The sequence below is a fragment of the Neoarius graeffei genome, chromosome 5 (assembly GCF_027579695.1).
Source record: "Neoarius graeffei isolate fNeoGra1 chromosome 5, fNeoGra1.pri, whole genome shotgun sequence".
Lineage (NCBI taxonomy): Eukaryota > Metazoa > Chordata > Actinopteri > Siluriformes > Ariidae > Neoarius > Neoarius graeffei.
Window position 1 is genome coordinate 8,011,070 of NC_083573.1, and position 26,047 is coordinate 8,037,116.

The following is a 26,047-nucleotide window of genomic DNA, read 5'->3' on the forward strand; positions in this document are numbered from 1 at the left end:
TATTCTTTAGAGGTTAATTTATTACACTGATGTTCATTTATGAATCCTTTTTTTTTTTTTCCCCCGGTTGGCAGTAAGAAGGGGACGGGAGGCAAGGGCAAAGTGGGAGGGCTCTGGAAGTGAAGACGCAAATTGTGGAGAAAACACAACGTGTAATGCACGGAAAGTATATCACGTGAACCACGAGCCTGTTTTTATTCTATATTATTATGGCTGTTTATTACAGTAACAAAAGTGATATGATTGCGTCCAGCCCAACACTTCTGCCCGATTTCCTTTATCCAGCCTGTTCGCATCCCCTGCAGTGTGCTGGGAGAAATAAACCGTGTCAAACTGTGTGCAGTTTGTAGTTTGTGTGTTTTTCTGTGTCACTGGTCTTTCTGCAGCGTGAACACAGCGTACGTCTCGTCGTCCTCAGCATGAGCCGGGACAAATCCCGCTTCTCGAGCGATTTCGCTGACTCTCGTTGCAAAACCGGCCTCCTGCTCTTTAGACAAATCCAGCAGGTACCTAACACACACAAACGCACATATCTGTGAAAATCAAACCCGTACAGTATCCAATATACTCCTCTATTTCACACTCCCATGTGAGAACGTGTGTCTTGGACTGACTTGGCGAGCTCGACGATCAGGACGGCGTCAGGAGCAGCGATCTGCGTCAGGGACGAGTCCAAATGGTGCACCATGCTGAAAACATTTAGAACAGTCGATCAGTACAGGCGAAAGAGAATTACAAATTTACTCACGGTCCTAGTAATTGCGTCGGGAAACAACGTCCCCGTGGTGCGCGTGCGTTTCTAATGTACAGATGTATTATCCACGACATTATCCTCCTTTAATCTTTGCAAGACATCTGACAAAAGTAATGGCTCTGTACATCACAGACACACGGACTGCTCTAAGAGTTTGCCCTTTTTTTGCGTGTGTAAATTTGTTTGTGTACAACCCTGATTCCAAAAAAGTTGGGACAAAGTACAAATTGTAAATAAAAACGGAATGCAATAATTTACAAATCTCAAAAACTGATATTGTATTCACAATAGAACATGGACAACATATCAAATGTCGAAAGTGAGACATTTTGAAATTTCATGCCAAATATTGGCTCATTTGAAATTTCATGACAGCAACACATCTCAAAAAAGTTGGGACAGGGGCAATAAGAGGCTGGAAAAGTTAAAGGTACAAAAAAGGAACAGCTGGAGGACCAAATTGCAACTCATTAGGTCAATTGGCAATAGGTCATTAACATGACTGGGTATAAAAAGAGCATCTTGGAGTGGCAGCAGCTCTCAGAAGTAAAGATGGGAAGAGGATCACCAATCCCCCTAATTCTGCACCGACAAATAGTGGAGCAATATCAGAAAGGAGTTCGACAGTGTAAAATTGCAAAGAGTTTGAACATATCATCATCTACAGTGCATAATATCATCAAAAGATTCAGAGAATCTGGAAGAATCTCTGTGCGTAAGGGTCAAGGCCGGAAAACCATACTGGGTGCCCGTGATCTTCGGGCCCTTAGACGGCACTGCATCACATACAGGCATGCTTCTGTATTGGAAATCACAAAATGGGCTCAGGAATATTTCCAGAGAACATTATCTGTGAACACAATTCACCGTGCCATCCGCCGTTGCCAGCTAAAACTCTATAGTTCAAAGAAGAAGCCGTATCTAAACATGATCCAGAAGCGCAGACGTCTTCTCTGGGCCAAGGCTCATTTAAAATGGACTGTGGCAAAGTGGAAAACTGTTCTGTGGTCAGACGAATCAAAATTTGAAGTTCTTTATGGAAATCAGGGACGCCGTGTCATTCGGACTAAAGAGGAGAAGGACGACCCGAGTTGCTATCAGCGCTCAGTTCAGAAGCCTGCATCTCTGATGGTATGGGGTTGCATTAGTGCGTGTGGCATGGGCAGCTTACACATCTGGAAAGACGCCATCAATGCTGAAAGGTATATCCAGGTTCTAGAGCAACATATGCTTCCATCCAGACGACGTCTCTTTCAGGGAAGACCTTGCATTTTCCAACATGACAATGCCAAACCACATACTGCATCAATTACAGCATCATGGCTGCGTAGAAGAAGGGTCCGGGTACTGAACTGGCCAGCCTGCAGTCCAGATCTTTCACCCATAGAAAACATTTGGCGCATCATAAAACGGAAGATACGACAAAAAAGACCTAAGACAGTTGAGCAACTAGAATCCTACAATAGACAAGAATGGGTTAACATTCCTATCCCTAAACTTGAGCAACTTGTCTCCTCAGTCCCCAGACGTTTACAGACTGTTGTAAAGAGAAAAGGGGATGTCTCACAGTGGGAAACATGGCCTTGTCCCAACTTTTTTGAGATGTGTTGTTGTCATGAAATTTAAAATCACCTAATTTTTCTCTTTAAATGATCCATTTTCTCAGTTTAAACATTTGATATGCCATCTATGTTCTATTCTGAATAAAATATGGTATTTTGAAACTTCCACATCATTGCATTCCGTTTTTATTTACAATTTGTACTTTGTCCCAACTTTTTTGGAATCGGGGTTGTATTTGCTATAAAACACATTCTAATCTCGGCAAGCCAGGAAGCGTTTTGAAACCACTCCAATTTGGTATCATGATCAGGGTTCTTGACGGTTGACTGCTGGTTGCCATGGTTTCCCGAGTAGAACTTATCGAAAGCAAAGGCCGTCTCCGCTGCTGGGGGTTTTCAAACTTTTTGCTGCACCAGTTCCTCACGTTTTCGAGACACATTTTGCTATTCGCGCAAAATGGAGCAATGAAACAGTGCAAGAGCATCCAGTAAAAAAAAAAGACCTCAGCATTCGTATTGCTGGATATTTTGCCCTCGACAAAATGAATACCGTGTGGAAATCCAACCTTCCCAGCCAACTAAAACGTAGCTTCTTCGTTGAATCCAGATCGATGTACGGCGCCACAACCTGGACTCGAACAAAATCACTTGAGTCAAAGCTCGATGGGAAATATACGCGCATGCTATGAGTCATATGAAACTTCTCATGGCGTGACCACCCCACCAAAGCGCAGCTATATGGAGCTTTGACATCAACCCGGACACCTGGGAAGAATCGGCGGTGGACAGACCAGGATGGAGAGCCCAAATCCACAGCGTTGCACTGAAGCTCCAGAAGAGAAGAGAGCTAGCAGGAACGTGCGTGCTAGCAGCAGCAGCCTAAAACCAGACGGTGTGCGCTCCACGTGCGGGAAGGGGTTCCCAGCTCGCACTGGCCGTACACGAACACAAAACAAACAGTAAACGATGGAGATGTCAGTGGTCCTCATTGAAACACGATGGACAGAGAGAGATCAGAGAGCACAGGTTGTGATTCGCTGGGCATTGCTTCAGAGCGAAACAAAAACTTGCTCGTGAATTGCTTCTTTGGACCCTCCCGACATGGCAGTCTTCGTGTGGGTCGTCCCGCGACAACATATATTGATCAACTCTGTTCAGACGCTGGGTGCTAACCAACCAATCTCCCAGCAATGATGATGGATGGCGTTGGACGGGTCAAGTTTATCCCTGTTTGCTCGACCACTGATGATAAGACGATACTGTATCCTCAGGGGCTCTGCATGCTCTTGCGACAAGGCTTTCGCAGATAGCTTTTCGCAGACAGTTGTAATTTATCGTTGAGCGGGGAGTATAGGCGTGTATAAGCGTGCGCGATGTTATTCACCGCCACAACGCAAGGGGGCGCGAAGTCGCAAAATCACTAGGAGTAGTTGGTGGGTGTGGTTAGTGGAGTGTTTATCATCCGGTTACTTATAATTATGCTTATAATGACTAGAACTGGAGTCGTATAGATGTACATACTTCCTCACTTCCTTGATCAACCGCTCTTCGTGCTGCTCCATCTTCGCTCGTGTTTTTTAAAAATGGCGGTTGTGAAAACAAACCAAACCGGGAAAGTAAGGAAGCGGAAGTGCGTGTACAGCTGACGTAGAGTGGACCAGTCAGAGCCCTCTTGTCTGCGACGCTGTCTGCGGTGGTCACAATTTTTGGGAGGTGCGCGCAGGGTGCACGCAGAGCGTCTGCGAAGGGGGGGGGGGCTTTGCAGACGCTATCTGCGACGCCATTTGCGAGGACTGGGTTGTCAGCATAAATTGGCCTTCACTCATGCGGGTGTGCTTGTGCCACCTAGTGGTAGTCTGATAAACCAATCCGCCAAAGGAAATTAGAATCTGTGGTCCAAATTAAAATGAAGCTCTCTGATTCCAAAAACAGTGCAAGAAACGTCGTTTTCATTCACAAGCTGTAACTTGTCTTTTTTTCCCAATTTAGGGCGTTTCACAGGAATGCGATCATCATGGATTTGATTCGGTGTTGACTGGTATATCAGATATGTTCCATTCAGCGAGCATCATACTGAACAAGTCGAAGACGAGTAGCTGAATGGAATATATCTGATATACGATGAAAAAAAGCCAGCCAATATGATTATTATTATTATTATTATTATTACACATTCCTTTTGGGTGTTCAGCGCATCTTTCTCTTTCAAAACGCTCTCAAAATCTTCCGTATTTAACGACGCAAACCTGCCAGCCATGTTTCTTTCTAAACTGTCGCAGTCACTCGTTAGCGTGGAAGTTTTCTGTCTCCGACGTGTCTTGACAACGATGCAATGTCATAAACCATATTCGATGCTCATCCTCCATTGAGTAGAGTGACGTAATGCACGTAGGATAAGCGATATGCTGACAATATTGCATGCTGTCGAATCAAATGAATGGAACCCGCTCGAAGGGAAGAGAACACATCGAAAAAGTGAGCTATGTTGTGTAGGTTCATGATATCTAATCCTGATTCAAGGGGGTGCGATTTTTTTTTTTTGCCGTAATACGACTCGTTACCTAAAATGAGTGACAAGTCCGACTCTCTGAGCCTCGATCTCATTTTATTCGCCACAACACTTTGTTCAACTTTCAACTCTTGACTTTATTCGTGCTTGCTGGTGCTAGCCCCGCCCACTCTGCATTACTAATGACTGCTAGGCCTGTCTCATCACTGCTAACTTCTTGACCTATTTCGTCGGAATAAATTCAGACTTCTTTGTTCGAACGTGTACGAGGATATCGTGATGTATGTGTGTACGTGTTAGAAAAAAAAACACACACACGCGTTACCTGGCTGAACAGTAGACAGCATTGAACAGACGGCAGTATCTGCTTTTCGTGGACAGTCTGGGCAGAGAGTCCAGAGACAGGAACGACACACGTATTCCATTTAGGGTCATCAAGTCTACACACACACACATATATATGTCTACAATTTCATTCTTTACCTGAAACGCAGTCAATTAACTCCAATCTGGAGTGTGCTTTTGTAGTTTTGCTGTCGTTGTGAGGCGACAGACGCTTTCCGACTTTATTCAAGCAATGATAACTGAATAAAACTCTCGTTACCCAGTCGATGGCTCGTGTGGTTCTGCTTCTCTTCTGCATGCGTTTTGTCATCAGGCTTGTCTTCTGGCTGTTGTGTTTCATCACGTGAAACTGATGGCTCTGGCTGCGTTTCTGCTGTGCCGTCGACCGATTCCTCAGCAAGCTCAGAGACGTGCGTGTGTCCTGCTCTCTTGGACAGGGACTTAAAAAGCGTCTGGACATTTGCTACAGAGATGTCCTGAGCAGTCTGAGAGGAAGACAAAGACGCAGATAGTGGGAGGTGTTCAGCAGAAGTAATAAGATGAACAATGTCCAAACGTCCCCTTTGTGTCAGGATACGTCCTGTCAAATGTCATGCCTTTGTGACAATTTATGCCAATAGAGTAGCTCTTAGTTTTAGATTTGATATATCGCTAGAAAATAAAATGTTGACACTAACACAAACAGCGAAAAAAAATAAAAAATACCTTTACATGCTGGTTGTTTTGCTTCTTCAGGAGCTCTTTGTCCTCCGTTTCAATGCCGAAGGACAGATAGGGACTTGACACGATGTCTCCCCAGTATCCCCGCAATCCCACCTTGTCTCCTCTCTAACACACACATGCAAAAGAGTGAACTCCTGAAGAGGCTTACGCTGCATAGGAGCAAACTGTCCAGATCAAAAGCCAAGACAAATTCGACAAGTTGTTGCCAGGCAGAACAGACCTCGCCCTTATTTTATACCAATATGTTGATGACAGTAATATTTCTCAGTCGTCAGCTGTCAGGTTATAGTCCTATGAAAATGACATGTCAAGGTCAGAGGTCATGGCGGCAATTGAAAGCCCATATGGGACTTCTTATATGTTGATAATGGTAAACATCTGTCTATCATGAACCATTTTAAAGTTAGAGCCCTTTGAAAACTGATGACCTTGAGTTTGACCTTTCATGGTCACTCAAGGTCAAAGATCATGGTGCCAAATGAAAGCCCATCTGGCACTTCCTATAAGTTGATAAGGGTAAATATCTGTCTACCGTCAACCGTTTTCAAGTTACAGCCCTTTGAAAATCCGTGACTCCGAGTTTGACCTTTCAGGGTCGCTCAAGGTCAAAGATCATGGTGCCAAATGAAAGGCCATATGGGAGTTCCTATCTGCTCATAACAGTAAACATCTGTCTATCATGAACCATTTTCAAGTGAGAGCCCTTTGAAAACTGATGACCTTGAGTTTGACCTTTCGCGGTCACTCAAGGTCAAAGATCATGGTGCCAAATGAAAGCCCATCTGGCACTTCCAACAAGTTGGTAAGAGTAAATATCTGTCTACCATCAACTGTTTTCAAGTTCAAGTTATAACCCTTTAAAAAGCCCATGACCTTGAGTTTGACCTTTCAAGGTCAAAGATCGTGGTGCCAGATGAAAGCCCATACGGCACTCCCTATAAGTTGGTAATGGTAAATATCTGTCTACCGTCAACCATTTTCAAGTTACAGCCCTCTGAAAATCCGTGACTCCGAGTTTGACCTTTCAGGGTCGCTCAAGGTCAAAGGTCATGGTGCCAAATGAAAGGCCATATCGGAGTTCCTATCTGCTCATAACAGTAAACGTCTGTCTATCGGCAACCGTTTTTGAGTTATAATGGAAAATGTTATTTTGCCCGATGACCTTGACCCCCCCCCCGACTTTTAACCCCTAATCGCTATGGAGACTGTCCAGGCTACCCCATTATGCAGCATATGATTGGAAGCAGAATTGAAAGATGCACGTTTTGGTTTGAAGTTTTAAAAAAATGAAGAATTTGAAGAGAGTTATCGAAAAAAAAAAAACCCACGATTTTGACCTTTCCGGTGACCTTGACCCGATGACCCCCAAAATTTGAATCAGGAAATCTACAGACCATTGCCCACCTACTGGAAGTCAATCGGTGCAACCGTCTAGACGCTAGATTGTTCACAGACAGACAAACAAACCGTACTGATTGCAATACCTCGCCCCGCTGACTCTGTCGCAAGGTGAGGCAAAAATGACGAGCCTGAGACTGACGTCGGTGTTTACACTGTGAAGAGACTTACGCGGCTGAACACGCGTGTGGACAGCAGACTCTGATTAGCGATGCAGTAAAGTCCCTCCCTCATCTCAAAGGCCACGCCGCTCTCCCTCCATCTGCTGTAGTGCTGTTTGTATATGACGCCACACTGCGGAAGAGAAAAGACAGAGGGTGAGGTTTGAAGCCAATACATAGTTTTCACATGACGTCACAGAGTCAGGGATTCCCTAGTGGCGGCCATCTTGCGGGTCAAGCTTACCGTACGGGTCACTGAGCACACATTGTAACGCGCGAGTACAAAGTCTTCAAAAGAACCCAAGCAGGCTATTTAAAGCTAGCAATGGTGCACACCTGTTGTATTCACGGCTGTCGTAATGGGTCAGATGATGACGTCAAGCGGCGCTTTTATGGAATTCCCACTGTACGGGAGCACGAAGGCGAGCAAACAAAGAAACTCAGCATACAAAGGAGAAATCTATGGCTTGCGAGAATCAACCGCAAGGATTATCAGCCTTCCAAACACAGCAAAGTCTGCTCCGATCATTTTATAAGTGGTAAGTTGTTTAAATAAACAATCGTGTTTAAGTTTGTTTTTGGAAACCAAAACATCGTGTAAACAATCTCTGGAGAATGCCTAACTGGAACCGCTGAGTGTACGTTTACATTGTAATGTACACTTAATATCGCTCGGTACAAGGCTGCAAACATATGATTATTACTGGCCTATAAATTGTCATATTTATCATAAACACAAAATGTAACAAGCCTACATACCAGTTAATTATATTACAAAGTTTATACTGACATGGTACTGTAATACCACTCATGGATGTAAAATTTGTCTTAAATCAACTCGATATTATACACACACATTTATATGCAGTGTTGAGAGCGCTAAAATTCCAATGTTTACATACCTTGGCTGTAATTAGGACACGACTGTCACTTGGTTTTATATGGCGGACTTCACGGACCCAGCCACAGACAAAATAATTGTATGACTCCAGCGACTTGTATGCTTTGAGGTCGTCAAGTGTGTACGCACTTTTACTATTCACGAAATAGTTCACAATATCAGGGTACGATATGGATGGCAGCCCTGCATAGTCACTTGAAAATGCATCTTTGTCCACTTCGTAGGGGTCAATTCCCCCAATCAAGGCCAGTTTGGCTGCATACCGTTGTCGTGAGATGTCGTCCAATGTATCTATATACTTCCGTTTGCTTGATTTTGCCGACATTGATCTTTATTTTAGAAAACTGACTATATAACTTCATAAATTCGTCCGAGATAACGTAGCCGGTAATGGCGATGGTCCGTTTTGTTTGCCCCACAAGATGGCGGCTGGATGGCGTTCCCCGGAATGCCGTGACGCCAGTGAAAACTATCTATAACCTGTGAGAACAAGCGCGTTAACAGGAATCTGTGATAGCTGTTATAGAAACGAGAACGGAGAAAGCGAGAAGAAATGCGTATCGTCGTTTACTCACCCCTCTGTCGTACAGTTTCATGGTGAGGTCCCAGTCGAAGCAGCCCCTGCGGGCATCGTAGCGCGTCCCGAGGTGCTGTCTGACACGGGCGTCCCACACCTTACGCATACTGAGCGGTGTGGAGGGGGGGCGCTGCCACTGCTTAAAGATCCGAGCCAGTTCGTCTCGCTCCTTAAACTGCACGCAAGATGATATTACTGACAGGAAGCTCTGCAACGGAATCTGCAACAAACAGCTCCAAGGGGCGTTTCGTACAAAGTTATTTATGAAGCTAAACTATCCGTTAAACCGTCACACAAAAGATCATACGCTCATTACGTTGATCAGAACCGACATTTTGCTTGACGAACGTCCTCATAACACTGCTTTCATTCACACACACACCTTGAGAAGGCTAGTGTCCAGGCAGGGGTGTGTGTACGGCGTGTCTGCGTCTAGTGAGTCAGTGACGGAAAGAGACAGTTGAGATGCAACGTGTTTCAGCTTGCTGTCAGTTTCAGAGCGGATCTCGCTGTTCCCGAACAGCTCAAGGAAGACCTCTGTTTTCTCTATGTGGGGGGGAAAAAGGACAGGTGCAGACTAATATATACAGTAATGATTAATATACAGTAATGACCGCAATTTCATAAATTTGGGACACACTGTAAAACGTCAAGAAAAATCCGGTTGATTTGCAAATCATGGAAACTCTGTACCGGTATTTCACTGAAAATAGTACAACATATCAAATATTGAAACTGAGAAATTGTATTTTTTTTTTTTAAATGTCTGCTCGTTTTGAATTTGATGTCAGTAAAACGTTTCAACAAGGGCGTGTTTACCGCCGCGTTGCATCACCTCGAATTTTAACAACACCCTGTAAACGTTTGGGAACTGACGAGACCGATTGCTGCAGTTTTGAAAGAGAAATCTTGTCCCATTCTTGCCTGATATACAATTTCAGTTGCTCAACAGTTCAGGGTCTTACATCTTTGTCGTATTTTGTGCAGGTCTGGATTGCGGGCAGGCCAGTTTAGCACCTGGACTCTTTTACTCCGGAGCCATGCAGTTTTAATATGTGCAGAAAGAGGTTTGGCGTTGTCTTGCTGAAAGAAGGAAGGGCTTCCCTGAAAAAGATTTTGTCTGGATGGCAGCATATTGCTCTGAAACGTGTAGATATCATTCAGCATTAATGATGCCTTCCTAGATGTCCAAGCTCCCCATGTCGTGTGCACTAACGCACCCTCATACCATCACAGACGCTGGCTTTTGAACTGTGCACTGATAACAAGCCGGATGGTCCCTCTCCTCTTTAGCCTGGAGGACGTGGTGTCCGTGATTTCTAAAGAGAATTTCTACTTTTGATTCGTCGGACCTCGGGACAGTTTTCCACTTCGCCTCAGTCCATCGTAAAAGAGCTCGGGCCCAGAGAAGGCGGCGGTGTTTCTGGATATTGTTTATATCTGGTTTTAACTTGCATTTGTGGATGCAGTAATGAACCGTTTTCACAGACGATGGTTTTCTGAAGTGTTCCTGAGCCCATACAGTGATTTCCACTCCAGACACGTGTCTGCTTTTAACGCAGTGTCTCCTGAGGGCCTGAAGATCTCAGGCATCCAGTGTCAGTGTTCAGCCTTGTCTCTTGCATACAGAGATTTCTCCAGATTCTCTGAATCTTTTTCTGATGATATGGACCACAGATGATGCGATCTGCAAATTCTTTACACTTTTACATTGAGGAACGTTATTCTTAAATTGTTGCACTGTTTGCCTTTCACAGAGCGATGAACCCCTCCCCGTCTTTACTTCTGAGAGACTCCGCCTCTCTGGGATGCTCCTTTTAGACCTGATCATGTTACGGACCTGTTCCCAATTCACCAAATTAGTGGGGGTTTTTTTTTTAAAGCATGACACAACTTTTTCAGTCTTTTGTTGCCCGTTCTAACTTTTCTGAAATGTGTTGCTGACATCAAAATGAGCAGATATTTTTCAGAAAATAGTCCAATTTCTTCGTTTCAGCATCTGATATGTTGTCTTTGTTCTATTTACATTTTACACAGTGTCCCACATTTACGGAACTGGGGAATTTAGGTCACTCAAGCTCATCTAATCCTACAGTACTGTATATTTCAGATATGACATGAAGGACAGCAGACTCCAGACCCACCCTGCATGCCCATGCTCTCCGGCGTGCTCAGAGATACGTAGAGGAGCAGCAGTTGTCTCGCAACCACTTCCATACTGTTCTCCATCACCCAAAGCTGTGAAGGCATTTCACAAACTGTCAACAAATGGCCTTGACAACACTAATGCGCACACTGCACCGGTGAACGCACCAAAGAAATGCATCAGGACGTGCCGTTATTGGGGAATTAATCAACTTTTTTGAGTTGCTCCACTTTGTCGTTGATTATCTTCCGATTAAAGCGTTTCACAAAGGCGAGGTTTATGTACCTGATGCACCAGAAGACATTATGTAAGTGATCCCAGACTCAGAATGCATGACGAGCGCCAGCCTTTTGTCTGGTCGGCATGTAGAACATCTGCAAGTTCTTGCAGAACTTGTATCAGCTTGTTTAAAAGTTTTATGGTCGTTTTGGTTTCTGCCTCGCTCGTACGCCATGTTGAATAATGCGGACATGTTTGTACCGTCCTGAGAGCCTCCTAATGTGTATGAAAGTCAGAGTTGAACCTGTTCATACAGGTTCTCACTCCTTCAGCAGTGCGCCACTTAAAATACAGCAGAACTACAACCCCGATTCCAAAAAAGTTGGGACAAAGTACAAATTGTAAATAAAAACGGAATGCAATAATTTACAAATCTCAAAAACTGATATTGTATTCACAATAGAACATAGACAACATATCAAATGTCGAAAGTGAGACATTTTGAAATTTCATGCCAAATTTTGGCTCATTTGAAATTTCATGACAGCAACACATCTCAAAAAAGTTGGGACAGGGGCAATAAGAGGCTGGAAAAGTTAAAGGTACAAAAAAGGAACAGCTGGAGGACCAAACTGCAACTCATTAGGTCAATTGGCAATAGGTCATTAACATGACTGGGTATAAAAAGAGCATCTTGGAGTGGCAGCGGCTCTCAGAAGTAAAGATGGGAAGAGGATCACCAATCCCCCTAATTCTGCGCCGACAAATAGTGGAGCAATATCAGAAAGGAGTTCGACAGTGTAAAATTGCAAAGAGTTTGAACATATCATCATCTACAGTGCATAATATCATCAAAAGATTCAGAGAATCTGGAAGAATCTCTGTGCGTAAGGGTCAAGGCCGGAAAACCATACCGGGTGCCCGTGATCTTCGGGCCCTTAGACGGCACTGCATCACATACAGGCATGCTTCTGTATTGGAAATCACAAAATGGGCTCAGGAATATTTACAGAGAACATTATCTGTGAACACAATTCACCGTGCCATCCGCCGTTGCCAGCTAAAACTCTATAGTTCAAAGAAGAAGCCGTATCTAAACATGATCCAGAAGCGCAGATGTCTTCTCTGGGCCGAGGCTCATTTAAAATGGACTGTGGCAAAGTGGAAAACTGTTCTGTGGTCAGACGAATCAAAATTTGAAGTTCTTTATGGAAATCAGGGACGCCGTGTCATTTGGACTAAAGAGGAGAAGGACAACCCGAGTCATCAGCGCTCAGTTCAGAAGCCTGCATCTCTGATGGTATGGGGTTGCATTAGTGCGTGTGGCATGGGCAGCTTACACATCTGGAAAGACACCATCGATGCTGAAAGGTATATCCAGGTTCTAGAGCAACATATGCTCCCATCCAGACGACGTCTCTTTCAGGGAAGACCTTGCATTTTCCAACATGACAATGCCAAACCACATACTGCATCAATTACAGCATCATGGCTGCGTAGAAGAAGGGTCCGGGTACTGAACTGGCCAGCCTGCAGTCCAGATCTTTCACCCATAGAAAACATTTGGCGCATCATAAAACGGAAGATACGACAAAAAAGACCTAAGACAGTTGAGCAACTAGAATCCTACATTAGACAAGAATGGGTTAACATTCCTATCTCTAAACTTGAGCAACTTGTCTCCTCAGTCCCCAGACGTTTACAGACTGTTGTAAAGAGAAAAGGGGATGTCTCACAGTGGGAAACATGGCCTTGTCCCAACTTTTTTGAGATGTGTTGTTGTCATGAAATTTAAAATCACCTAATTTTTCTCTTTAAATGATCCATTTTCTCAGTTTAAACATTTGATATGTCATCTATGTTCTATTCTGAATAAAATATGGAATTTTGAAACTTCCACATCATTTCATTCTGTTTTTATTTACAAATTGTACTTTGTCCCAACTTTTTTGGAATCGGGGTTGTAAAAGAATCTGCTTCTCCGACGGTTTGAGCGGAGAACGAAAGTGAGGTTCGTGTGTTTCAGAGACTCACATGGAGGGAATCGGTGTCCTTGAGGCCTGAGATGGTCTTTAGGACATGTCTCGGGTCGCTGCTGCCCACCAGCAACACGTTCAGCTCCCCCTGTGTTCTGGGCACACCTGGACCCAAAAGACCAGAGACGTGATGGACGGTCGAGACTGTTGTATATATTCAATATATGGAAAAGCTGTCCTTCATTTAACTTCACCTTTCTTGAGTAGATCTCTTGCTGGTCCGAAGCCCCACCAGGTGACACACCCGGCGCCCTCCAGAGTCTGCCCGGCACTCATTCTTTCCTCTGATACAAACCTGGAACAGTGAAGAACACCGTCTGCAGGTTACACGTTAGCTATCTACTTATTTTGTGGTCTGTTTATCACAGTTATACCACAACACTATCCTTGACTTGCAAGCGATGTCAAAGCAAAATAGAAACCCGGATGTCGGCCATGTTGGTAGATATACAAACGCGGGGTCAAGCGACGTTCCATACAAAACGTAGTCACGCATGCGCAACTCTGTTTTCCTACTGCCTTAAGCTCATTCTTTTAGCGATGCTGTATATGGTCATGGTCACAACAGTACTCATGATGGTGGCATTTTTTAGAGTTCCGTCTGTGATTCGGAAAGAGGGCGAGGAAACTCTGAGGCTTAGTCCGGAGAGGAGGCTGAACAACATCAGTAGGGCTGATCTTTTGCCTCGGTCACAACCGGCCGTACGTGCTCCTACAGCCGGTCTACGTGCAAAAAACGCAAGAAACGCACGGAGGGCGTGCGTGTGACGTGCTGATTTTCGAGCCGTATACTGGCCGCAGAGGTTCTTTGTCATGTCAAACTCTACGGGCGCTTATGTTTTTTTTTCAGGTTGCAAGACAAACTTATGGCCAACGTGCGTCTTTCTCCACGAACAAAAAAAACGCAGCGATTTGGGAAATGCCAAAAATCGCACGGCCAAAAAATCGTACGTCCAGTTGTGACCTAGGCTTAACAGAGGCTCAAACCAAAACAGCTCGTGTTTGCAGTGATCATTTCATCTCAGACGAGATTCAAAAGCTTTCTCGGTCATATCATGGAAGAATTTTATTTCGTGTTGCTAGAATTTTGCGATAAAATGAGCGGTCTCTCTTGTCGTGGTTTGCTCGGTTGTTGTTGTAATTTTAACGCGTGTGTTACTGTTTCGCTTCGAGGAGCGCCAGAAAAATTATACGATAGAAACAATCCAGACTGGGCGCCCACTCAGGACATGGGCTACGTTTCGTCCAACATTCGGAGTCGATTCTTCGGCAGCCGAACCAGACAGAACACGATATCTGGGTACTCCGTAGAAGCTTCAGAAAAATCTTTTTTGACTTTTTTAAATAATATGGATCAGAACCACACACATCCATCTTCTCTTAGTATCGAGTCTTCGCTCGATCGTTCAAATCGCGGCAACACTGAGAAAATTCGGCATTGTTTACAGACACGCTTTCGGCGGCTGCCGTCCTAGTTGCTTTGTATATCCACCATCACGACGTAGCACGTTTTGATCACGTGCTTGCAAGTCATCTGTTGAATTCTCGATTCTGATTGGTCAGAACATGGAGTAGTTCCAGCTCATATCCAAATCACACATTTAACAGTTATTCCACGAAATCGAGTCGGACATGAGCTGATAGCCAACGAGGCGCCTAGCACCGAGTCAGCTATAATCCATGTACAGCGAGATTGAGTGGAATAACTGTTTTATTCTATCCACATTCACTGGATTTTTTTGAGGAACGGAGCATTTTTATTTTTGCCAATTTGAAAAATAAAAACTTGATACAAAACGTCCGACAAAATCATTTCCGCTCAGAATGTAAACAAGCCGACAAAATGACGAGCAATTTGCGAAAAACAATATTATAATAATTCTTGAAAAATAAAAAAAATTACGTTCTTACCATCAAATATTTTTATTCCATATTTTGTTGCTTTTTTTGGGGGGGGGGATCATCTTCTTTAGGGTTTTTTGGCGGTCAGCAATCCAACTTAAATGTGCATGACCGCCACAAAAACACTCTGTTCTTTGAGCTATTTCTGTTTCTTTCAAATACTTGACAATTTTGGGGGTTTTGTTTTCGAGTAGAGTTTTTATTTCATCCTCGGTTGGTTCAGCAACACATTCCGCCATTTTGTTTTGTTTTTCTCTTCTCACGATATACGAGCTGATATCCGAGTAGCCAATCAGAGCATGCGATTGCTCGTATCCAGTGAACGTGGATCGAATAATGTTATTTATTTCAAAAAAATCTTTTCTATAAGGAGATGTTTCACACTTAGCAAAGGAGTCTCCAGTATCAGAAAGAAAGAAAAAAAGAGAGGCAGGTGAAGGACTCCTTATAGCTGCTCTAACATTACATGAACAGCATTTAGCAGACGTTCTTATCCAGAGCGATGTAGAACATAACCAGAGCAGCCTGGAGAGCATTTGTGGATTCGGTGCTTTGCTCAAGGGCACTTCAACCATTCCTGCTGGTTCAGGGAATCGAACCAGCATCCTTTGGGTCCCAAAGCTGCTTCACTAACCATTAGGACATGGCTTCCCCTGTAGTCTTATAATGTAAGTGAGAATAGGAGCTAACTAATTCACAGACAGACATCCCTCAAAATTAAATGCAGCTAAAATGGATAAAAATATATGCTGTCATTCTTTGATAAATCAAAAATGAAGTCACTGATATATTTGTGTGGTATCATACCACTCTGTCGTTGATTACTGTATTTTCCTATATAACACACCTCTGCAGTGGTGCTTGAAAGTTTGTGAACCCTTTAGAATTGTCTCTATTCCTGCATAAATATGACCTAAAACAATATCAGATTTTCACACCAGTCCTAAAAGTAGATAAAGAGAACCCAGTTAAACAAATGAGACAAAAATATTATACTCGTCATTTATTTATTGAGGAAAATGATCCAGTATTACATATCTGCGAGTGGCAAAAGTATGTGAGCCTTTGCTTTCAGTATCTGGTGTGACCCCCTTGTGCAGCAATAACTGCAACTAAACGTTTCCGGTAACTATTGATCAGTCCTGCACACCGGCTTGGAGGAATTTTAGCCCGTTCCTCCGTACAGAACAGCTTCAACTCTGGGATGTTGGTGGGTTTCCTCACATGAACTGCTCGCTTCAGGTCCTTCCACAACATTTCCATTGGATTAAGGTCAGGACTTTGACTTGGCCATTCCAAAACATTCACTTTTATTCTTCTTTAACCATTCTTTGGTAGAACGACTTGTGTGCTTCGGGTCGTTGTCTTGCTGCATGACCCACCTTCTCTTGAGATTCAGTTCATGGACAGATGTCCTGACATTTTCCTTTAGAATTTGCTGGTATAATTCAGAATTCATTGTTCCGTTAACGATGGCAAGCCGTCCTGGCCCAGATGCAGCAAAATGGGCCCAAACCATGATACTACCACCACCATGTTTCACAGTTGAGATAAGGTTCTTATGCTGGAATGCAGCATTTTCCTTTCTCCAAACATAACGCTTCTCATTTAAACCAAAAAGTTCTATTTTGGTCTTATCTGTCCGTGAAACGTTTTTCCGATAGCCTTCTGGCTTGTCCACGTGATCTTTAGCAAACTGCAGACGAGCAGCAATGTTCTTTTTGGAGAGCAGTGGCTTTCTCCTTGCAACCCTGCCACGCACACCATTAACCAATGTGAGAGAGGCCTTCAGTTGCTTAGAAGTTACCCTGGGGTCCTTTGTGACCTCACCGACTATTACACGCCTTACTCTTGGAGTGATCTTTGTTGGTCGACCACTCCTGGGGAGGGTAACGATGGTCTTGAATTTCCTCCGTTTGTACACAATCTGTCTGACTGTGGATTGGTGGAGTCCAAACTCTTTAGAGATGGTTTTGTAACCTTTTCCAGCCTGATGAGCATCAACAACGCTTTTTCTGAGGTCCTCAGAAATCTCCTTTGTTCATGCTATGATGCACTTCCACAAACACGTGTTATGAAGATTAGACTTTGATAGATCCCTGTTCTTTAAATAAAACAGGGTGCCCACTCACACCTGATTCTAATTAACTGCTAATCGCATACTTTTGCCTCATTTGTTTAACTGGGTTCTCTTTATCTACTTTTCAGACTTGTGTGAAAATCTGATAATGTTTTCGGTCATATTTATGCAGAAATAGAACATTCTAAAGGGTTCACAAACTTTCAAGCACCACTTTTTCTTAAACATTTAGGAAGTAAATAGAGTTCGAGCACTTTTATATCATTCCTGTGCAAAACACTTTTTTTTAATTGTTGGAAGATTCTTCCTGTTTTTTATTTATATATATATATATATATATATATATATATATATATATATATATATATATATATATACCGTATATACACTCGTGCATCTCAAAAAATTAGAATATTGTGAAAAAGTTCAATATTTTCCATCAGTTATTTAAGAAAGTGAAAATGTTATATATTATAGACTCATTACACAAACTAAAATGTTTCAAGCATTTTTCTATTTTAATTTTAATCAGTATGGCATACGGTACAAAAACACAAAAAACCCATCTCAAAATATTAGAATATTTCATTTCGAGTTTGAGTAAAACAGTATGAACACAGTGTATCTCTCGGTCTAGTTCAGTACACACAACCACAATCATGGGGAAGACTGCTGACTTAACTGTTGTCCAGAAGATGATCACTGATGCCCTCCACAAGGAGGGTAAGCCACAAAAGGTCATTGCTGAAAAGGGTGGCTGGAAAAGGTGCACAAGCAACAGGGATGGCCACAGTCTTGAGAGGATTGTCAAGAAAAGTCGATTCAAGAACTTGGGAGAGCTTCACAAGGAGTGGACTGAGGCTGGTGTCAGTGTATCAAGACCCATCACGAACAGACATCTTCAAGAAAGGGGATACAACTTTCGCATTCCTAATATCAAGCTACTGCTGAGCCAGAGACAATGTCAGAAGTGTCTTATCTGGGCTAAGGAGAGAACGAAATGGACTGTTGCTCAGTGGTCCAAAGTCCTCTTTTCAGATGAAAGTACATTTTGCATTTAATTTGGAAATCATGGTTCTAGAGTCTGGAGGAAGAGTGGAGAGGCACAGAATCCAAGGTGTTTGAAGCCCAGTGTGAAGTTTCCACAGTCTGTGATGATTTGGGGTGCCGTGTCATCTGCTGGTGTTGGTCCACTGTATTTTATCAAGTCCAAAGTCAACACAGCCATCTACCAGGAGATTTTAGAGCACTTCATGCTTCCATCTGCTGACGAGCTTTTTGGAGATGCTGATTTCCTTTTCCAGCAGGACTTGGCACCTACCCACAGTGCCTAAACTACTACCAAATGGTTTGCTGACCATGATATTACTGTGTTTGATTGGCCAGCCAACTTGCCTGACCTGAACCCCATAGAGAATCTGTGGTGTATTGTCAAGAGGAAGATGAGAAACACCCGACCCAAAAATACAGATACGCTGAAGGCCACTATCAAAGCAACCTGGGCTTCAATAACACCTCAGCAGTGCCACAGACTGATCACCTCCATGCCACACCGCATTGATACAGTAATTCATGGTAAAGGAGCCCCAACCAAGTATTGAGTGTATAAATGAATCTACTTTTCAGAAGTTGGACATTTCTGTATTGTAAATCCTTTTTTTGATTGATATTAGGGAATATTCTAATAATTTGAGATACTGGATTTCTGATTTCCATGAGCTATAAGCCATAATCATCAAAAAACAAAAAAGGCTTTAAATATTTCACTTTACATGTAATGAAGATAGAATATATGAAAGTTTACCTTTTTGAATTAAATTATGAAAAAAAGGAACTTTTGCATGGTATTCTAATTTTTTGAGATGCACGTGTGTGTGTATATACACAGTGGTGCTTGAAAGTTTGTGAACCCTTTAGAATTTTCTATATTTCTGCATAAATGACCAAAAACAACATCAGATTTTCACACAAGTCCTAAAAGTAGATAAAGAGAACCCAGTTAAACAAATGAGACAAAAATATTATACTTGGTCATTTATTTATTGAGGAAAATGATCCAATATTACATATCTGTGAGTGGCAAAAGTATGTGAACCCCTAGGATTAGCAGTTAATTTGAAGGTGAAAGAGTCAGGTGTTTTCAATCAATGGGATGACAATCAGGTGTGAGTGGGCACCCTGTTTTATTTAAAGAACAGGGATCTATCAAAGTCTGATCTTCACAACACATGTTTGTGGAAGTGTATCATGGCACGAACAAAGGAGATTTCTGAGGACCTCAGAAAAAGCGTTGTTGATGCTCATCAGGCTGGATGAGGTTACAAAACCATCTCTAAAGAGTTTGGACTCCACCAATCCACAGTCAGACAGATTGTGTACAAATGGAGGAAATTCAAGACCATTGTTACCCTCCCCAGGAGTGGTCGACCAACAAAGATCACTCCAAGAGCAAGGTGTGTAATAGTCGGCGAGGTCACAAAGGACCCCAGGGTAACTTCTAAGTAACTGAAGACCTCTCTCACATTGGCTAATGTTCGTGAGTCCACCATCAGGAGAACACTGAACAACAATGGTGTGCATGGCAGGGTTGCAAGGAGAAAGCCACTGCTCTCCAAAAAGAACATTGCTGCTCGTCTGCAGTTTGCTAAAGATCACGACAAGCCAGAAAGACTATTGGAAAAATGTTTTGTGGACGGATGAGACCAAAATAGAACTTTTTGGCTTCAATGAGAAGCGTTATGTTTGGAGAAAGGAAAACACTGCATTCCAGCATAAGAACCTTATCCCATCTGTGAAACATGGTGGTGGTAGTATCATGGTTTGGGCCTGTTTTGCTGCATCTGGGCCAGGACGGCTTGCCATCATTGATGGAACAATGAATTCTGAATTTTACCAGCGAATTCTAAAGGAAAATATCAGGACATCTGTCCATGAACTGAATCTCAAGAGAAGGTGCAGCAAGACAACGACCCTAAGCACACAAGTCGTTCTACCAAAGAATGGTTAAAGAAGAATAAAGTTAATGTTTTGGAATGGCCAAGTCAAAGTCCTGACCTTAATCCAATGGAAATGTTGTGGAAGGACCTGAAGCGAGCAGTTCATGTGAGGAAACCCACCAACATCCCAGAGTTGAAGCTGTTCTGTACGGAGGAACGGGCTAAAATTCCTCCAAGCCGGTGTGCAGGACTGATCAGCAGTTACTGGAAATGTTTAGTTGCAGTTATTGCTGCACAAGAGGGTCACACCAGATACTGAACACAAAGGTTTACATACTTTTGCCACTCACAGATATGTAATATTGGATCATTTTCCTCAATAAATAAATGACCATGTATAATATTTTGGTCTCATTTGTTTAACTGGGTTCTCTTTATCTACTTTTAGGACTTGTGTGAAAACCTGATGATGTTTTGGGTCATATTTATACAGAAATATAGAAAATTCTAAAGGGTTCACAAACTTTCAAGCACCGCTGTATTTATATATAACAGATATGCACGTTTACACAATGTTTTCTGACTGAGTATAAATTTCAAGAAAAAGGAGTAACAGAATTAAACGCGATGAAATGAGGGCGCACTTGAACGCGGCGTGAACCTGAGTTTATGAATTGAGGATCCGTTGAAATTCCCACTTTCTGATTTTGCTTTTCTTTTTCCAGTCGTCTACAGCGTTTCCGCAGAAACATTAAAACCGTAACGCTCCGTTTTCATCAAGTTAGAAAGGTTTAATGAAACAATAATGCAGAATAAAACGCTGAGGAAACACGTGAGCGGCGTTGAACTTACCTCAGGGGTCACGTGACAAAATGACGGACAATTCTGTTGTTGTCACGGTTGCTAGGTAACGACACGCGCACGAATTTTGGTCCAGTCTGTATCCGGGTGAGACGGGCGCGAGATGCTGAATTTATTAAATATATCTACTGCATAAACAAACAAACAAACAACAACACTTTGTGGACAGGAAACGAGTTATTTCAGTGTTTAATAACGGGGAAACAAAATGTTATTTGTTTCTGGAGTCATGTCAGAATCACGGTTTCAGACACCCCCAAAACGGATCATACCATTTCCTGATCCAGCTTCATGTTCTCAATCTCATTCCATCAGAGACATGGGCCTCAGGAAAAGTTCTGAAAAACGAGATAGAACTCGATGGGGATGCCTCCCTCCGCCTGGTAGACGACACGCCTTAAGTCGTGATTTGGGGATGGACATTTGACCTCACAGTAATCTTGATCTGGTGAAATAACTTGTATCAGCCTTGGAGATATTGTGTTCACAAGGTTTTCAGACAGACATTTGACCTTAGATCTTTTGATCTCAAAACCTAATCAGTTTATCTTTGGCCGAATCCCATTTCACCCCTTGGACCAACCCCTTGGCCCTTCCCCTCCATTTTGCGCGTTCACGTGAAGGGGTAGGGGTATCCCAATCCCAGTTAACGCGGAGGGGTAGGGGAAGGGGTAGGGCTTCTGTACCCCTCCAAACGGAGATTTTCCTGGAGCTGACTCCGAACGAAGGGGTTTGAGTGATTTCCCACAATGCCATGCGGATTTCAGCGAGATTTCATGCGGATTTCAGAAAGATGGCGGTTCCCGCGGCGAAAGATTGTCATAAATGTATTTTCTCCATTATTTACGTGTTTTAAGTTGTTATCCAGAGGAAACACGCCGCTTGATTCGCTTTCGAGCTGAGAATGAGCAGCGATTTCTGAAATCCAAGCTGCTGCTAAAAAGCTTTGGGAGTGAGTATTGTTTTCGGTTGCTTGACTGCGTACGTTTTGTTCTGTTATTCTCGCTTTTATTGTTTACATGAGTGTTCTGACACCTCATTCTGTCGGATGTGGTGCACGAAGCGCCAAAGATATCCCATTCAGTGGTGTTAGTTAACAAATCACACCCTGCCAGCAGAGATTTCTGCCTCTGGCTCTGACTGTAGCGGCTGGTCGCAGCCAATGACGCATTTGGTCGCGTTTTGCTAACGTAAACGCTGACGGAGGTACGCGATGACGTATGCAATCGTTGAAGGGCTATCCCAATACGTAAGGGTTGAATTTCAAGCCCTATCCCTTGTAGCTCAGTTTCAAGGGGAAGGGCCAAGGGGGAGGGGTAGAAATTAGAATTGGGATTGGGCCTTAGTCCCCAAATGCACAAATGGTGAAAGTTTGGTGAAATTCCTTTCATTAGCCTTTGAGATCGCGTTCACAAGGTTTCGGGACGCACGCACGCATGGACAACCCAAAAACATAATGACCTCTTTTAGTGACTGGATGGAGAGTGATGCTCAGCTCGTCTCTTCAGAATTCCCCAAAGAAAATAATTTCTTTCCACCACAAAGGTGAAGGCTACAAGAAGATCAACAAAGCTTTACTTATCAGTCAGAATACTGTCACAAAAGTGGTACCAAAATTTCAGAAAGCTGGAACTGCAACCATCTCACAGGGTCGTCCACGGAAGTTAACACCTCGACGGGAGCGTCTTCTGATGAGAAGGGTTGAAGAAAATCGGCATGCGAGTTCACTGCAGTTATCTAAAGAAGTAGAAAGCACAACTGGGGTGACTATTTCCCGTGACGCAATACGGCGTACGCTGCAGAGGAATGGCATGCATGGATGCCGTCCATGAAAGAAGCCTCTCCTAAAGCCCAGGCACAAATAAAGCCCGCCTAGGGCCCATGCTGACAAAGATGAAGACTACTGGGACTCTATACTCTGGAGTAATGAGAACAAGATGAATGTTTTTGGAACTGTATGGCATCGCAAAGGTGAGGAATACAAAGAAAAATGCATGGTGGCAGTGTCCTTATGTGGGGCTGCATGAGTGCTGCTGGTGTCGGGGAGCTGCATTTCATTGACGGCATCATGAATTCGCAGATGTATTGCTCTATACTGAAAGAGAAGATGCTACCATCACTCCGTGCCCTTGGTCGTCGTGCACTTTTCCAACATGACTAAACACACATCTAAGGCCACTGTTGGATTTGTGAAGAAGAACAGGGTGAAAGTAATTCAGTGGCTCCTGATCTGAACCCAATCGAACACCTACGGGGAATTCTGAAGAGACGAGTTGAGCATCACTCTCCATCCAGCCACTAAAAGAGGTCGTTGCTGAAGAATGGAAAAAGATTGATGTTGCAAAATGTCGCCAACGTGTTCATTCCATGCCTAGAAGACTTGGTGCTGTCATTAAAAATCATGGAGGCCATACAAAGCACTAGATGTAGTAGTTTTTGTTGTGGGGTGTACTCATTTTTGCACCACCCTAATTTGAGTAAAACTGAAAAAATGTGTAATCTAAGTTATATTATTAACCTTACTTTCATGTTATAAGTTAAACAGATGTTATATTAAACTTTGTCTTGTCAACATTTTGGAAATTGTTTGTGTTCATTGAGATATTGTTTAAAATGTTACTTTTCAACCGGGGTGGACTCATTTACGCTGAGCGCTGGACACCAAACTGCGAAAAATACGAACATTTCAAGCGTGTAATTTTTTTTTATATGCTCGGAATTTAATTCTGCTCTGATTCTATTTATTGCAATCGGATTCCAAATACTCTATAAACATTCCGTTCTGTTATGAATCAGAATTATTATTTTTTTAATTATGTCACAGCGCTTTTATTTTATTTTTTTAAAGACTTCTTCATCTACTTCAACAACGTTACACAAAGACCGATCCATAACAGTTGTAAACGTCACTTAATTCCGCAGGGTGTCGATAATGGTGGACACCGGTGAAAGTGATCACTATTATCGACACCTCGCGTGACTTCTCAAACGCGCGTTTAGATACAAAACGGCGACTGTCAAACGAAAGAGTAAGAAACAACGAGGAGATCATGAAATATCGGTGAATTTGAGAAGTAAAAACATGTCCGTGATCTTTCCACCATGCTTACCTGCGATGATAACGTCTGGGTTTTCCGAAAAATTGCTGATCTTGCCGAAAAAAATCCATCTCAGGTCATGAGCTGTGTCATCAGACGACAAGATCAAAGGGCGAGGGCGGGGCTTCTGGCTGATTTTAATTAACCAGTAATAACTGTTGTAACTGAAACTTATTTTTATTTATTTTTTTTTTTTTACTGGTAAATCTGAAAAGGTGTCGATAATTATGGACTGTCGATAATTGTAGCCGCCGCTCTAGTATCACCCTGAAGGTGACGATTTTTCAGTGACGGCACGTGTTTCAAACATCTTATACCATGGCGGTTTACCAATTACAATAATACTGGGGGGGAACAACACGTTCTTGTGGAATGTCCATGAAACAAGTCGTCACTCACATTATAGCAGCTAGTACACACTTGGCAGCCACTTTCTAAGATTCCTGTTCTTGGCTGCAGGAGTGGAACCCAACCCAATGCGTTCTTCTGTTTTCTGTTGCATGCTGAGATGCTTTTCTGCGCACCACGGCTGTACAGAGTGATTTATATGAGTTACTATATCCTTCCTGGCAAAAAAAGCTCGAACTAATCCGGTCATTTTCCTCTGACTTCTCTTCTCAACTAGGCGTTTGGTTCCACCCACAGAACTGTCGCTCGCTTGCTCACTCACTCGATGTTTTTTTGTTGTTGTTGTTGTTTTTCGCACCATTCTGTGTAAACTCAAGAGACTACTGTGTGTGAAAACCCCAGGAGATCAGCAGGTTCTGAAATACTCAAACCAACACCCATGCCACAGTGAAAGAAAGCCACACTTCACCGTGAGATCACAATTTTTCCCGTTCTGATGTTTGAACGTTGTGAACGTGAACCGAAGCTCTTGATTTGTATCTGCATGGTTTGATGCAGGCGGCACGGTGGTGTAGTGGTTAGCGCTGTCGCCTCACAGCAAGAAGGTTCCGGGTTCGAGCCCCGTGGCCGGCGAGGGCCTTTCTGTGCGGAGTTTGCATGTTCTCCCCGTGGGTTTCCTCCGGGTGCTCCGGTTTCCCCCACAGTCCAAAGACATGCAGGTTAGGTTAACTGGTGACTCTAAATTGACCGTAGGTGTGAATGTGAGTGTGAATGGTTGTCTGTGTCTATGTGTCAGCCCTGTGATGACCTGGCGACTTGTCCAGGGTGTACCCCGCCTTTCGCCCGTAGTCAGCTGGGATAGGCTCCAGCTTGCCTGCGACCCTGTAGAACAGGATAAAGCAGCTAGAGATAATGAGATGAGATGATTTGATGCATCGTGCTGCTGTCGAGGGATCGGCTGATTAGAGAACGGCAGGTGGATGGGCGTTTCCAGTCTTTCAAGAACGTAAAAAGTCCTGAAAACTTTAATTATTGCTTTACCTCCGCGTGTGACAAATCACCGACGCTGGAGACCGTACTGTAAACCAGGGACCGGAAATTCTTCTCACCACCTTCTGACCAATCGAAAATTCGTTCCCTGTGGTATGAAGTCACTGTAATTTGATGTACTTTCTTGAACAGGTTTTTGCGATTCCGGCTACGAATTATAAGAGGAATCGATCGGCGAGCAACTTCAGAGTTTTGTGTTCGCCTGCCTCCGTCGTTGATTATTTTCCTGTAAGTGCACGCCCGGACATTGTTTGTTTCGAACGAAATTTCAGCCATACTTTGACCAATCACAGAAAAGAAGCTTGGACTCACAGCCAATCCTCGCGCTTCAGATTAAGCAAGGGATGTGATGTGGGGAAACGCCAAAACAAACATTCCCGTGGCACGGAGCCTGAACAGTCAGCGAAGTAAAAATAACTTGACTTATTAATGGCTGAAAGA

General features: G+C 43.2%; 2 protein-coding genes across 3 annotated transcripts in view; one reads left to right on the forward strand and one right to left on the reverse strand.

Moving 5' to 3' along the window:
- LOC132885825 (troponin T, slow skeletal muscle-like) overlaps positions 1-308 on the forward strand; it is a 31,526-nt gene extending 31,218 nt beyond the window's left edge. The window contains exon 11 of the mRNA XM_060920341.1: positions 75-308. Coding sequence (XP_060776324.1) covers positions 75-123 — 49 coding nt within the window. The 3' untranslated portion in view covers positions 124-308. The remainder of the gene's footprint in view (positions 1-74) is intronic.
- LOC132886457 (dynein axonemal assembly factor 3-like) lies at positions 1-25,616 on the reverse strand. Of its 2 annotated transcripts, none has more exons than XM_060921114.1 (12): positions 25,598-25,616; positions 13,526-13,626; positions 13,330-13,436; positions 11,075-11,168; positions 9,313-9,476; positions 8,929-9,105; positions 7,463-7,585; positions 5,876-5,998; positions 5,430-5,655; positions 5,151-5,265; positions 615-689; positions 1-510 (listed from the first exon to the last, which is right to left on the reverse strand). In XM_060921114.1, the coding sequence occupies exons 2-12, from the start codon at positions 13,605-13,607 to the stop codon at positions 369-371; spliced, it is 1,428 nt and encodes a 475-aa protein (XP_060777097.1). In that variant the 5' UTR covers positions 13,608-13,626; positions 25,598-25,616; the 3' UTR covers positions 1-368. The 2 variants fall into 2 exon arrangements, with proteins under 2 accessions (XP_060777097.1, XP_060777098.1); XM_060921115.1 differs by lacking the exon at positions 25,598-25,616 and adding an exon at positions 21,102-21,108.
- Between the last annotated feature and the right edge of the window lie 431 nt (positions 25,617-26,047).